General features: G+C 37.6%; 1 protein-coding gene across 1 annotated transcript in view; it reads right to left on the minus strand.

The window, feature by feature from the left end:
• Positions 1 to 7,649: 7,649 nt before the first annotated feature.
• Positions 7,650 to 16,504, minus strand: part of LOC140149537 (ribosomal L1 domain-containing protein 1-like) — a 32,851-nt gene continuing 23,996 nt past the window's right edge. Inside the window, 3 exon segments of the mRNA XM_072171616.1 lie at positions 7,650 to 10,148; positions 11,371 to 11,490; positions 12,130 to 12,350. Coding sequence (XP_072027717.1) covers positions 9,736 to 10,148; positions 11,371 to 11,490; positions 12,130 to 12,350 — 754 coding nt within the window. The 3' untranslated portion in view covers positions 7,650 to 9,735.

The raw sequence follows: 16,504 nt of genomic DNA on the forward strand, positions 1-16,504 counted from the left end.
CGGGAAGCATGAAAAACCTGATTCCATTTTTGGGAGGGGGGCAGCCTGCATACGGGCCTGGCTTAGAAGTTAGCGTTGGTGTAAAATCGCAATTTCTCAATTATGTTAGAAGACTTCCATTGAAAGATAATATACTGACAAGCTTACAGCACCCTCTATGAAGCTTTTTAAGGCTGATTTTGTGTAATAGGTACTATTTCTGCTGTTTTCCTTTTGAAAGCAAACAATAATGTATCCTTGTGCCTTCATATTTATTATGCTTATACCAGAATAAAAATGCATTAGAAACATACATATCATTTTAGGCCTTAACAAATCTACCTTAAAGGTGCATTTCGTAATTTTCAATCTTCTTTTTTTCAGTATGGGTCAATAATGTACCGATGACAAAACCTTATTTCACAAATTTCATTGGATTATGATTTTGTGTTTGCGAGCTATATAATTACATGTATTATACTGCAAAGACAGAAAATTCAAATTAGACTGAGAGTTTCCATGGGAATGGACATAATCCGCAAGACCCGAGTCCAAGGTTTCTGATGGTATAGATATCCAAACTTTTTTTGGAGTGGGTTCTATTTCATATATGGCATGTGTTTGAAACACTGCCTACTCAAAACAAACAGTGTGCAATAACGGCATGACACTTGCAATACCCTTGAAGGGAATTATTCTAATATCTTTTCTGATTGTCTATGTGATCCTAGTATTAAATAACAATTATGTATCAACCTAAAGAAAGATAATGAAGAATGCATGGCCTATATGTTTCATCCTAAAGTTTGTTGAGCTTATAATTGGCGCAAAAAATAAGACTCATAACATCCATGTATTGATATAGAATGGCGTACACGCAGTTGGGCGCAGAACTTACTAGTTATGTACACTAGTAATGTGTGGCTGGATTGTGCTTATTTGAATTTATGTGAGCGTAAGTTTGGACATTGATGCGTGCAGTAACAAAATTCGAATAATTTTTGTCAATTATAAGCCGAACAAACTTTAGCAGGGCATAAGACAATGCGAGACACACATGATATGCAAGGATTGGAAATAAATGATGCAAGCCCAAGACGTTCATAATTTAAATGACTTTATGAAGGCTCGCTTGGACAAACTGATATGTTATAAATTGAGCGGGCAAAAATATTGGGACTATTAAAAGGGCATTTCGTGATCCACAGCCTCATCCCCCACTTTTCTCAAAAAAAGTTGAGATTTTTATATCACTGGAAACCTCTGGCTACATAATGTTTATGTACAAAATATTTCTTGCAGATTAATTCGTTCAGCAAAGATATCGTGAAATTTGAATTTCACCAGAACGAAATTACAAGGCATTGTCTATGGAGCGTGTAATACACATAATCATGCATAACTCATGAACGCAAAATCGGAATCAACTGAAATTTTGGGAATAGGTTTTTTCGTGGATCTAATGAAAATGACATATAAATAGAGGATGCTAGGATCACGAAATACTCCTTTAAAAGGGGTATGAAACCCTGGTCACTCGATTACCGTTCAAGATCTAAGAAAGTTGTTTTTTTAAATTCCACTTCTCATAATTTCTGGTGATTTGAAGTCAATCCTTCCCCTGCAAGGTATAGGTTTACACAAATGTAACAGAGCTCATTGTATTTCTTCTTTTATAAATGAAAATGGCTATTTTTGTGTGCTTTATAGAAATAATTATAGAATGAACATGACTGCCAGATCAGTGCCACAACATGTATTTTTTCTTTGAAATGTGTAGTTTACTTAAGTGCCTAGGGAGTTATTTAAAGGAACATAAAAACATGTTCCTTTATATGCAATACGTATCATACACAGTGCGTATGAAGGAACATGTATTAAGCAGTGTATTGCGAAGGAATGCGTAGTTCACCTTCTAAACCAAACATGTTTATTAAAAGTAAAAAAAGTAAAAGTAAAAAATGTGCTTATGTTGCAAACAGACTAAGAGCATTGATGACTAATTCTTAGTTCCGTAACTTATGCTTACCATATTCGTTCCAATAAGCGCCCATGTCCCAATAAGCACCCACCAGGGTATTTTCAATTTGCTAAAGGGTACCATTAATGTTGAAGTGACAGATAGATGTTGATACAGTGAAATAGCTGCAGGACTACAAGTCCTGCGTAAACTTGCAATACATTTTCTGCATCAGAAAAGCTATAAGAACGTCTCAGGACCCTTTTATAACATATACGTAAATTTGTCTCTAATAAACACCCCTTACGAAAAAATTATGACTTTGTTAAGCGCCCTGGGCGCTTATTGGAATGAATACGGATTTGATTGTGCATAATATAATTAGCGATTTCTATAGGTCATTTATTTAAATACTAAGTACCTGTTATTCACTCACACCTTCCATGATTGGTAAAAACTTGTAAGAATGTAAGTTTTGCACCTAAGTATTCAGGGCTCCTTAATTTATGTTATTTATTGCACCCAAGTGTCCACTTGCAATATTATAATACATCCTACATTGACCTTTATTCAAAATCATCTTGGTTTTGGTCAAAAATAAATTATATAAACATTTTTTAATGATGATTAAATGATGAAGGGTGGTTTTTTAAATTTGTGATATAAGTTTGGCGATTGTGAGTGCTCCTTTCTGCATTAAAAAGCAGAAGACTATTAGGGAACAACCTAAAAGTTTGATGATGTCATATAAAAAATTATAAATGAAAAGTGCTTTCATTAGGTCGAGTTCACATACATTTGTAGGAGTTGTGAACTCAGCCTGATCAAATGAGCGTATAGCGAATACCGTATACAGTATACCCTATGTGAACACAGCCTTAGGATGCTGAATCTCTCCCTCCCTTTAATATAAGTGTGAAATATTGAAATTTCCAACCGTAAGGGGGTGCTACACCCCTGGCCAATTTTGTGCCTATTTTTGCATTTTTCTCAAAAATTATAGTGCATTGGTGACAAGTAAGATATGTATATTATAGGGGCAAGGACTACAAATACTGCACAGTAGTACCCCCTTAAAAGATCACCTTCGATTGATATTTTAACTAGTTCTTATGTAACAAAAGGACTAATTATAGTTTATATAGGACATCATTGAACTTTTGGTCTGTTTCCTTCGATTTGATGTGATATCCATATTTATAATGAAAAATTGCCCCAGTGACTGCCATCGTCATTTTAATAAAATTACACTCTTTACTCAAAAATGCAAAGTTACTGCACTTCGCATTTTATATGAAATTTATATAAAATAAAATATATAGTAATTTAATGTATTGATTGAAAAACAAGACTACATGTATTATTTAAATTAATTAATATATCCTGTTTACATACAGGACTCTACATGTAAGGGCCAGTTTCTCAAAGCATGGCTAGTGATCAGGCTTCCTAAGCCATCAGGCTTAAGCCCAATCAATCCTATAGGGTCCACAACTTATAAGTTCCCCCCTAAATACTTTTTAAAATAAATCGAAAAATATTTGACGAAATGCAAAGAATGTAAAATGGTATGGATAGCCTTATTTGTTTTACACACATGGCCCAAATTATAGCGTCACATCATTGCGTTTGGTCACAATGGTTCATTATGTAAACAAAAGAGAACATTTTTAACAGTGTTAAAAGTTACATCTGAGTCCATAGGAGGCAATTAACTCTAAAACAATACAGTAGGCCAGGAATATTCATGTGTTTGTTTAAAGAAAACTTGTTTTTCTTCTTTTTCAAAAGCAAAGCAGGTGTTTAATTCTTTTCTCTTTAATCGATAAATGGCTGTGAGTTGCGCGGGATATGTACTGTGGTGAGAATAGACCATACATCGCCAGTAGTTCATCACATGTGAAAAGTAATTTTTAAAATGCCACGCTTGCCCGATTTCCTTCGCGGTCGACCAATAGGTTTGCTGGATGAAAATGTACCAGTGAAAGAAATTGCTCGTTGTGTGGGAGTTGCGCCCAATGCGATTCGAAAATTGAGAACAAAATTTCAGGTGAAAGGAGAAGTGAAAAATCAGCCGAGAGCACCTTATGGACATGTCACGTCTATTCGTCAGGACATGTCAATAGTGAATTTGGCTGAAACCAGCAACGGATCCGGACTTTAATAAACAGCATGCGCCAACGTTGTAATGCACTTGTTAACAGTGTAGGAGGACACATTACATCCTGAACATCTACACTAAGTTTTATTTCCATTACAAACACATGAACAGACCTGACAAAGAGCTGACCTGACATACTGTATTGTTTGAAAATTGACTCCTATGGACCAAGGTGCAACTTTTCAAACTGCCTCTTTTTTTACATAATGAATCATTGTGACCGAACGCAATGATGTGTGACACTACAAATTGATCCAGATTTGTAAAACAAATAAGGTTACTCGTAACTTTTTATAATTTTAAATTTCGTTAAATAGTTTTCGATTTCTTTCAAAAAGCATTAGGGGGAACTTTTAAGTTGTGCACCTAATATATACCAGTGCTTGCAATTTCATATTGTATCATCTGGAAACATAAATCAATCAATGGATACACATAGGTATGGCTAGCCTGCTGGTTTAGGAAGCCTGACCACCGGCCAAGCTTCGAGAAATCGGACCTAAGCATTTACTGAGGAGGATAGTCGATGCAGGCGCAGTTTATGAAGACTGTCATGTGTTATGCTGGTCTGATATGTTATGCTGTTGTAAACTCATTTAGCCCAAGTATTTGAGTCAGTTAATTGAATGATTTATCAAAATCAAAAGTAAATTGGCAATATTTTTGTACCATTGATTTTTGACTAGGTGAGTGCAGTACTCGGCAAACACTAGCAATATTTTTAAAATGTTATAAATGTGTTTTGTTTTTGGTCAAAACATTCTAATAACATGACTGTCAGTCATGAACAACATTTTTAAGTAAAATAAGGTAGCAGTGTATGTCTGAATCATTCCCTACAGGTTACAGTTAAAGTGAGGGTACTCAGGGTAGACTTCAAAAAATCAAGGTGACCATAATATGCGCAAGGATGTTTTTTTTTTTTTTTTAATTTGAGATATCAGTGGCAAATTATGGAGAAATCAATGAAATACAAAGCGATGGAAGGTACAGATTCAAAAGGTGCTATTTTCGCTTCCTTCAACATTAATCCATTGTCCGCACTGCACAGTGCATATGCACTTCTTTTAGCAAGGCATATTGTTGTATGCCCAATGTGTGGACTCGTTGTGTAAATCAGTGTCTGCTATGGGAAATGTTGACGGAAGCGAAGTTTTGAATCTGTACCATCTAATCCATCACTTTGCATTTTCATATAACTTGCTGATTTCTGCATCAAATGCCATCACTGATTGTATATATCAAATTAAAGAAAACATGCCTGCACACATTAAATAAAAATTAAATTATATAAAGCCTTTTTCCAGATCTCAGAGGACTTAAGTGTAATTTCACTGCCGTGGTGAATTGTCACAATCAGATTGCATCAACTAGGCTGGTTGCAGCCGAACCCAGCTCAAACTTATCCGCACTTAGATTGTAATATCCACCAATTAACTGTGCAGCTCCCCAAATTCCATTGGGTGGAGGAAGTTTTTGAAACCAAACTAAACACCGATTTTTGAAAGCTGGAGGAAACCGGAGAAAACCTGTGAGAACGAGCATGGATTGGGATAAACCAAGTGCACTACAGTCCTTGGGTATATACAGCTGGGGCTTGCTCTTATGGTCACCTTGATTGTTTGAAGTCTACCCTCACTTTACTACCTGCCGATTGGCCAAAAAGAAATTTTCATTATCAATTGGCCCAATCAGCAACATTGTTAGAATAATTCACCAGGCAAAAAAATTGGGGTGAATTATTTGCAACACTCCATTCCGATTGGTGATTGAAGTGAAAATATTGGTAATTGACCAATCAAAGGCAATGTTAGATCAGTGGCAGGTAGTGCTCAAGGGGTTAACTGCTATCTTATTTATTGAGCTGGCTGTACATCAGTCTCAGATTTTGTGTACAAAATATTTTACCAAACTGCTCCACCAAAAGTTATTTTCATGAAGGGTTATAATTTGGCAAATCTTGTAAAAATTGTTCTGCATTAAGAAGTACTCCCTTGTCATTTAACTGGGACATAAACATTCATGCACAATGTCTGCAGTTTGGGATTACAGGGTCACTTACATAAAAAGGAGACATTTAACCTGAAGAATTGGACATGTTACTATTAAAAGAATTTGTACACTGCCAGCTGATGGTTCTATATCAAATTCAGCAAAGCCTTATTTGTCTCTGTATGCAGTGTAATTTATTGATTATTTTGTTTATCTTCCTTGGAGATAAAATGATTTTACATGATAATTATGCTCATTTGCAATAAAATGGGCGCACCTGGGCCGTTCATCTAAGAACCACATATTTTGCTTGTAAACAGTGGTTGTTGGTTATCAGATTCTTGTTGCCTCCGAACCCTGACCTGCCGACCCCTGAGGTACACTTGCTGCCATATACTTCAGTTATCAAAATGTACTTTGTGGCTACTCTTATACTAAAATGCAGTAAACCTTTGACGAGCGCGTATTGTAAGGATACATCGCATATTTACTGCGTTGCACGCACTTGTCTCTGATTGGCTGCTAAGGCGATATGTTGTTGCCGAGTGGAAATTTATGAATGAACTGTGCGCCATACGCGTTGTTAGCGCCGAATTTGCAACATCATGGTAGTCGCGCTCGTCAAAGGTTTGCTGCATTTGACTATAGTACTCTAGTTGTAGCGGCACAGTTGGAAAGTTGGGTCATTTTCATTTCTGCCTTTCTTGTTTGACCTAGACAAATTTGAAAAGATTGGTATTAGTCCTGTGAATGAAAATGTCCAGAATGCTGGGATCAGAATCCCTACTTGCATTCTATCTTTTCTCATGTTGATGACCAAAGTATTTTTCTATGTCATGGGACTTCAAACTTGCTATAATGGAATTCCAATTGAATGAACACAGCTTTCAATAGCGTGACAACTTTTTAGTAGCGCGGAAGTGAATCCAACCATGCCAACACTCGTGATTGGTTAGCATTGGATCCAAGGTCGTTGCGTTTAAGTTGTAGTTTGAAATATGTGATATACGATCGCGGTTGGATCGAATACAGCTGTTGAACGCTGCGTTTATTCAATTGTAATTCCTACTATAGTTGCAAGGGCTAGTGTTCATTGTTTGCAAGTAGGGTACTTCTGCCAAAGTCTTGAATTGTTCTGCATAAAACCATTATTTATGAATATTAAGGGGGTACTACACCCCTGGCAAAGTGTGTGCCTATTTTTGCATTTTTCTCAAACATTATAGCGTGTTGGTGGTAAGAAAGATATGTATATTATAGGGGCAAGGACTACACCTACTGCACTGAAAATTCAGCAACTCAAGGCAAGTAGTTATTGATTTATTTGTCAAATATTGGTTTTCCCTCATTTTTGACTAACTCCACAACTGTTGTCTGTGCTGAAATAAAATTTCCAGTGCAGTAGTTGTAGTCCTTGCCCTATAATATACATATCTTACTTGTCACCAATGCGCTATAATTTTTGAGAAAAATGCAAAAATAGGCACAAAATTGGGTAGGGGTGTAGTAACCCCCTTAACTATAAAGCTATAATAATAACAACTGACACATCAAATATATTGTATTCTTATATATGCAAATTTTAATTGCAATTTATCTTGGAGTGTACAATTTCTAATTCAAGGTTACTTTGATGCTATTTGTACAACTTAAAACTGAAATTTTGGTTCATTTCTACTGAATAATAAAAATTATTTGACATAAAATAACTGGTGTCGTGTGTCATTTTTAAAAGGGCATTTCGTGATCCACAGCCTCATCCCCCCACTTTTCTCAAAAAAAGTTTAGATTTTTCTATCACTGGAAACCTCTGGCTACATAATGTTTATGTACAAAATATTTCTTGCAGATGGGCAGTGTAATACACATAATCATGGATAACTCGAAAACGCAAAATCGGAATCAACTGAAATTTTTTTTTGGAATAAGTTTTTTTCGTCGATTTCTACTGAAAAATGTTATAAAAAGAGGATGCTAGGATCACGAAATACTCCTTTAAGTATTTGTTGTAGAAACCACTCCCAATTCCAGAAAAAAAATACAGCACTATTTTTTTGGATTCAAAAAATATCTTGTTTTGCCAAATGAAACGGAACTAAATCCTAATGGCAATGAAATGAAGGAAAATGGGCCAAAAACGTCCTATTTTGCACGTTTTCTTACAGTTGGAGTCGAAAAATTCAAACACTTGGAAAACAAAAAACATGTTTTTGGCTCGTATTTCCAAAAATTTACCAAATATTATAATCTGACTTCCATTGCAGTAAAGGATTAGGATTTAGCTAGGTTTAATTGGGCAAAACATGATAATTAATTTAATCCAAACAATTTTGCCTTATGTTGCAATCCACATGCAAAGTGGGTATCCTGGTAACTGGATCCCACACCTTTTGGAATGTTATTACATGTGGTATGCTGTCTGTGGCGATCATTCTGATCGTGGTCCAGGACTAAAAAAGCGTGATCCAGATGACATGGCGAATACCAGTTTTGCAACAGTGTGATTAATTCCTGCAATTAGCACCAAGTGTCACTCAGTGAAGATGAAATGTGACTACTGTGTTTAGTTAATAAAATTAGAAAGATGGGTATTATTAAGTTGACAGCATGGCCAGAAAGCAAATAATAACCGACCATTAATCCACCTGTTCCTTGTTTGAATGGGCTATTCCATTTAAAACCCATACACCCCCTATGGAAGACATGATCTTGCTCTTCTACACAGGGAGTGTTAATTTCAAATGGGGTTAACTAAATGAGTGAGTCCATTTCAATCCTACACCCCCTGTGTTGGCGATTAAGGTCATGTATTCCAGGGTGTGTGGATGATTCATGTGAAACCCATGTGCAAGGATTAGAAGAAAGCATGTTTTTAAAGCTACAAGTCTAAAATTGATTAAAAACAGGTTAGAGCACCTTCATTTGGCTTCTTCGAAGTATGGCGTAGGAAGGTAGTATTCATCTGGGTGAACCCCTGCAAATTCAAAAGACTTGACCCAGTTCTTCTTGCAGGGCCATCCAATTCACCGTAAAAGTAGTGAGGTAACAGGATTAATTACCGTAGCGATAGGTGAAAACAAATTTTGAATGTATTGCCCTGCACTATAAGTATGTTGCACTCATCACCTGTCATGTCTGTGTGCTATCATAGATTGAATACAATACCGCTCTTTTCGAAGACACTAATCGTACAGGTGCTAGTGAAACGTACATTGACTCGGCATGTGAAATTTACATAAAATTACGATCCAGATCTTTATGCCTATTCTTTGGTAATCAATGGTGTGATGCAGAGTTACAGCATATATGTCTAGTGCAGGGCAATGCCAATACATACAAAAATTGTTTTCACCTATCGCTATGGTAATTAATCCCGTTACATTGATCACTACTTCTACAGTGAATTGTGTCTACCATACCTCTAATAGGCTAATATACAGAAACTTCCATTATTAACATATATTAACTTATTTTGACAAAAAGCCCCACAAATAAAGACACACTGAAACTAAAGTATTTCATAACTTTCACCCTTGATATTTTTCAAACATGATAACCAGGGCTCATTGTATAATAAAATAACCTTATAGAAAATTAGGTGAGCTGATCCCTGAATCCAGTTTAATTAGCCTTAACAATGCTTTCAACTGCTAGTTGCCGATAAGCTCTGTTTCTTACTCAATGCTTTGCCTTTCTTGGTTGTTTTAGGCGTTTCAACTTTCCTTTTTGACCCAACTGTCTTAGTAGGCTGCTTGATTCCAACAACTGATTTCTCCTTGACAACTTTGGATGCTTTTACACTAACATCCTTAGAAGCCATCTTGGATTTTTTCTTAAGAACTTCCTGTTTAACAATTTTACTTGATTTCTTTTTTAGTCCAGCAGATTTGAGTGAAGTGCTTGAACCTTCAGTCCCTTCTTTCTTCATCCTGATTTTCTTGAGGGCCCTGCCTGACAGACGTCTTTTTGACAGTTTGATTTTCTTTGCTTTTGTTGGGCTTGATGGACCTTCTTTCTTGTTGGCTTGTGGCTTCTCTGAAAGTACCCGTTTTTTAGCTGAAAACAAAACATACAAACACCATATAGAAATAAACCAACAGCAAAATACAATTGAATTATTATCAGTCAAGTTTACAATATTCAAATGTGTTCAATTAACCCGGGGGGAAGAAGGTAGAAAGAAGAAAAAGCAAGAACTTTTTTTTTCTCGGGTGCGGTTTTGAACCAGGGACCCCTCGGTGCCAGATACGTGCACAGCCATACCTTGCCATGGGGGTCTACCTTGCCCAGACAAGCTTTCAGTACCCATAAAACTGTTTGCAAGATGATGCAATCGCATCACGTGGGACCCGTGCTTGAAGATTTGTGAATTGAGGTTCTTTGATGTTGGGTTCAGTTAGGGTTAAGGTAATAATTGCTTTATTAAATTTGTTCTTTTTAAAATATCATGAAAGAATCATGTTTTTTATCCTCAAACCCAACACATTTTCAATTGTGATATTCCAGTTGAAATACATACACCCAATGGAAGATATGTCCTTAATTTTCCAACACAGGGAGTGTGAATTTCAAATGTGGTTACCTGAATGGGTAACCCCATTTGAAATCTATGCCCCCTGTATGAGATTAACTTCACATCTTCCATATATATCTCTACAGCAACAATAAATTTCTTCATGACATTTCCATTCAATTTCACCTCGTTTTTAGCTTACCAAAATTGGATGGATTTTGATATCTTTATTCGTATTGAAGTTCTTTAATTAGCAAATTTGTTCAGTAGGTCTGGCCATATAACAGACCTTTCTTTCATGTAGGGCTCAACCGATATGCCATTTGTCTACCGATCCATTGGTTTTGCATGCATTTATAATATGTGCTACATGAAGAAGTAAATATTGGTTAATGGTTTGCATATTAAGGATAACAAACTGTAATTTTTTTCCAATTTTTTTTCCAATTAACTGTGAATGATCCTAGCACTTCAGAATAGGTCCAGTGGTTCTTCAATGTCACCGAACACTTTGAAAAAAAAAATTGGGATTTTTTTTTACCGATATCCGATCCGATACCGTAGATATCGGGCTGATACAATATCCGATACGATAATTGGTTGAGCCCTACTTTCATGATATATAAAATAAACTTGATCAGTTTCAAATGAACAATAAAAACTTTTGTCTAAGTTAGCTGAGCACATGAATCAAATAAGATCCAGTAAATTTCACAAGCAGATCTCTAGATTCTTGTAATCAAGTTGACGGAGACTATATCCTACCTTCCTTCTTTGTACTGGCTGTGATCTTCTTTGAATCTACTGCAGGTGTCTTCTTTGTACTTGATGGCATCTTCTTTGCATCTGCTGCAGTGTCCTCTGATGATGCTACTTGCTTTTTAACTATGAAAAACATAAAGAGTAAAAAACTTATGTTAGAATGAAAGTTCATCTGTGCTTTGGTAGTAAACATAATTTAGTGGTTTAAGGGGTACTACACCCTGTGTAAATTGGGACTATTTTGCATTTTTCTCAAAAATAATAACACACTGGTAACAAAAGTTATGTATATTATTGGGGCAAGGAATCCAATTACTACACAGAAATTTCAGTGACTCAAGACAAGCGGTTCAGTATATATGATAGGAAACGAGGTACATTCTAGCGGTACCTCTTTTCTTTTCATAAATAACAAACCGCTTGTCTTGGGTCACTGAAATTCCAGTGTAGTAATTGGATTCCTTGCCCTATAATATACATAACTTTTGTTACCACTGTGTTATTAGTTTTTGAGAAAATGCAAAATAGACACAAATTTATCGAGGGTGTAGTACCCCTTAACCCTTTGATCCCAACACAAAAATGTGTGTACATGTACCTGGAATTTTCAGTTGACACTTCAACTTTCATCAGCAGACTGGCAACCCAGATTAAGGGGTCAGCAACCCTTTGGACACTTTTGGGTCATAGATACTCGGTAGCTTGTATTGGCCCACATCACTGAACAGAGATGGGGGCCGAACTTTAATTACATGTACTTACGTCTGACAACATCGGTGTTGTCAACCGCAATGTCTTTGGCCCAGTCCTGGAACACCAGCGAAGTGTAGATGGGCAGCGATATGGACCTCTTGGTCTTCACATACAACGCCTTCACATTAGGCCAGCCTTTAGTGATGTTCTCAACCATACACTGTACACCAGCCATGATGTTCTCTACCACCTGGTCTGCTGTCATATCAGTGTGTCCAACCTTGAAGTGACTGTAAAAATAATTCAGAGCAAGGAAAGAAGTGTCAGCCTTTTGTTGGTTTTAGATGTCAAAGTTTTGGGATTAATCTTTGCATACCATACAAAGAGGCACAGTGGCATGAGGAAGCTTAAATGAGGCAGCCTAAATGTGTTGTGCACTTAGGCAAGGCTCTTCATCCCTATTGCCTCTCTCCACCCAGGTGAAAAAATGGGTACCGGCTTTATTCAATGCCGGGTAGGTAATGGACTTGCTACGAAACTACACTACATACTACAAATCAAAACACACTTAGGGAGGACAGCCAAAGTGGTTCACTGAGCTTAGCCAAGCTTCGCTGCCTTTGATGTAATGCATTCTAGGGAAGGAGTACCAGGCTCTTGACTAAGCGCCAATCAATCAAATCTATTTTACGACCAGGCTTGAATTGTCAACCAATTGTCACCTAATTACACCACTTTACACTTGCACACTTAATATTGACTTTCTATTGATCGCAGACAACGACCCGAAACACGCTTGTTTAAGGTTATACTAAACTTTGCAATGATCGATCCAGAATGAGACTGCATGTAGCCCCCTTTAAAATTATCTATTTCTGGAAATAAATATCGTAGAGAGAAAACGCAAACTACGCCTAAAAGCTGAAAGTGTAAGGGTTATTATTATGCTTGAATTTTCCACTTGGCTCAAAAAGAAATGTACTTTTCAAACATTTCAATTTTTTTTCAATATCCGGAGCATCAAGATTTTTGGGAACACGGCCATAATTTCTCAGTGGAAGTGGCGATTTTGTTGGGAACTACGACGACATTACAAACAAGTCAATAAAAGAATGTGCATATTCATTCTTGATATTGCTTGTCTCGATTTGTTTTAGTAAGCTTACATGTTTGCGAATTTGAAGTAAAATGGCCTCCACTTGTATGTCGCTTTTGTAACCAGTAATAACAATTCCGTGCGATTTCATAGACAAAATTCTGACCTACATTATTTCTATAAACCCTCTTCTATATGCAGGTGCTATTTAAATTTTTATTTCGATAGCAGAAAATTGAGATATTTGCTATTTTTCCGACTCGCTGCTGTCAAATTGTCTAGTTTCAGCGATAAAAAGATACAGCGAAATCAATTTTTTTAGAACCATTTCACCTCGTTTGACTTGTGCTTTGAAGTACAAACTTCAAAATTGATATAGTGATTCTATATTTCAAGCTGCGTCATACTGTGTTTTTCTTACCTCTGATTGTCGCTGCTCAAGGCCAAAATTCGAAATTTTTTGGACAAAAGTGACACTCTCATTTTTTTTAAAACACGCTGTTTACGATACGATCTGACGGGCTCTATTTGCCCGATAAAGTGGTGTTGCCGAGTTTGGGTTTTAAAATATTTAGGTATTTTCTAGCTTAAAATCTAGCGCCAATGAACCTGGTGCATGGGAGGGAAAATGTTGGGGGGGGGTAGTTAGGGCGAAAAAAATGTGCACATTTTCATGCTCAAGGCGCTTGCAACAGGTAGATATTTAGAAATCCATTTAAGGTATGGGTATGAAAATTGGGGATCCCAAAAATTGGCATATAGGCCTAGGCCTATGCAAAGGGGTGGGGCATTTTCGGCAGGCCAAGGGGGGGCCACAAAATTTGGCAGTCCAGGGGGTGCGGACAAGTGATTTTTGGCTGGTCGAGACGGGAGGCAAGTTATTTTTATCGAGTTGTTTGGAAATTTTGGCTTATAATTAGTAGGCTAATACCGGTACTGATTGCACAGCCTTTTGATTTCGAGAACGCAATTTTTGGCAAGCCGGGGCCGGGGAGGGAATAAATTTTGGCATGTCGAAAGGGAGGAAGAATGACTTTACCTAGCACACATTAAAGGGGCATTTCGTGATCCACAACCTCATACAACCCCATAGGCCTACGCCCTTTCTCACAAGTTAAGATTTTTATACCACTCATCCCGCTCTGGCCACATGTTTAGGAATTTTCACGCAGATCAATTCGTTAAGCAATGGAAAATATTGCCAAATTTGAATTTCGTTTTAAAAGCCTACTCCCCATTAAAAAAACCCACTAATTTTGGGGGATTAAAAAAAAGTTCTGTAAAATGAAACAAAAGGCTGCCTCAATCTTAATTATTCATTTAAGGCCAGGCCTTCATTTCTGAAAATAGCGGGAGCTCAGTTAGTCCCTGTACTCAGGAGCTTGACAAGGAGCTCAATTATATAATATCAATATTAAACCATAGGAGCAGCTCAATAAATGCCATTGGTAAAATTATTAGGCCTACGATATTTTATTTGACTGTGATCCGCTTTTAATAGGCTATATACACTGTATAGGCCCTATACCTTTAAAATTTCTAAAATTGGTGGAATTGAACAAGCTCTAAATTTCTCATACGTCCAGCATAACCAAGGGCAACTGGGGGTGGGTGGGAAAGCCCTCTAGCTATGGCCATACCCGTAGTGGCGGAACCAGAATTTTTTTCGCGGTGCATGGGGGGGGAAGTGAATTTGAGACGGGGGCACTTGGAAATCATTGCACTAAATTGCCGCAAAAAGTGGAAAATTACATAATTGTGGGGATTTTGCCTAAAAACTGGGTGGGAAAGAAAAAATATTGGGGAAATACTGCCCCCCTAGCGGCGCCACTGCATATCCATCCATGATGCTAGAATGACGGAAGTTCTGGCGCTGAAATTCAATTTCAATATCACGAGTTTTTATCAGGGATTTTACCAAGGAAGGCGATAGGTGTAGGATTTTGCTGATATACCAGGCAACCCGAGAAAGGAACTGAGGTGTGGCTAAATAAGGAAGTGTTCATTATAAATATTTGCCATTATCATACTTTCGACGCCGAGAGCATAATTATTTGAAGCGTAGGCCCTACATCGTGTCAGTCACATGGTCACATATTTTCTGTTGAAAGAGAAACGCACATGTCTCTGATTAGCTCGAGGATTAGCTACTGCGCGCTGCGTGCTGGCCTGTTGTTGTCCCGGTTGTTGTCGAGTGGAAATGGAAAATTTATGAATGAACTTCCGCAACTTTGCAACATCATCACGCAGCGGCGTAGCTGGGATTTTTTCCAGGAGGGGCAAGACTGTAGGCCCTATGGGGCGGGCCCAAATCCACCAAATTTCCACTGGGGCGGGGCCCAAATAGACAATTTTGCCAGGCTTATTGATAATAATCGTATATGGTAGGCCTATTGAGCTGTATTGCATATCGTTTGGTTTGGATTCCCCATCTCTCTGCCCCTCCTCTCACCCTCTCTTTTTTTCCTCTTCCCCCCCTCTTTCCCCCTTTTTTTCCTTTCACTAGGGGGCGGGGCCCAAATAGGCAATTTTTGCAATTGCCCCCCGGCAGCTACGCTTACTGTCATCACGGTAGACATACTGCGGTAGCCTACAACTACAAGAAAGGTTTACAGACAAATATAGGTCTAGTAGGCCTATCAAAATGTTATATTTTTATATTTTCTGGTGGACTCATGGAGAATATCATGTCATGGAGGTCCCGGCGCTGGGTTGGGGGGGGTCTCAAGGCATTTTGGTATGCCTACCCATGCTTGATTCCGGAGGTTTTTAGCAGGCCCGACCATTTTTTTATAAAAACACCTCGGCGGGTCTCTTCAAAACATTTGTACCAGGGATCAAAGTCACCCACATTTGGCCTAATTTGACGCTTTTTTATTGGGCACTTTTGCCAAAATGCGCCCAAAAGTTGGTCTTCGCTGTAAACCCACCCATCATAGTCGTTGAAAAGGTAGGCCTACCCCAAAACTGTGGCACATCCACGAACCCGAGGGAGAGACCTCCGCTGCTAAAAACACACCTCTAGCGGGACCAGATTTATAATTTAAAATAGGCCTACATTTTGGAAGCCAGTCATCACGACAAAAGCGGGCCATGGTAGTGTTAATGGTATTAACACTTTGATTTTAGGCTTAAATGATGAGTGGAGGCCTATAAATTGCAAATTTGCACACACCCCGGGGGAACCTTCTCAAGTTGGTTTGGGTAAGGATGTGAGGCTGTGACTCAGAAAAACTACGGTACGATTTTAAACCAAATTTGAATAAAACAGACCCAAAATTGTATCAACTTTTGGACTGAAAGTTTTCGCAAATTTTTACTTTTTCGAGAAAATCATTGAAAAATACC

The sequence above is a fragment of the Amphiura filiformis genome, chromosome 4 (assembly GCF_039555335.1).
Source record: "Amphiura filiformis chromosome 4, Afil_fr2py, whole genome shotgun sequence".
In the NCBI taxonomy this organism is placed as follows: Eukaryota; Metazoa; Echinodermata; class Ophiuroidea; order Amphilepidida; family Amphiuridae; genus Amphiura; species Amphiura filiformis.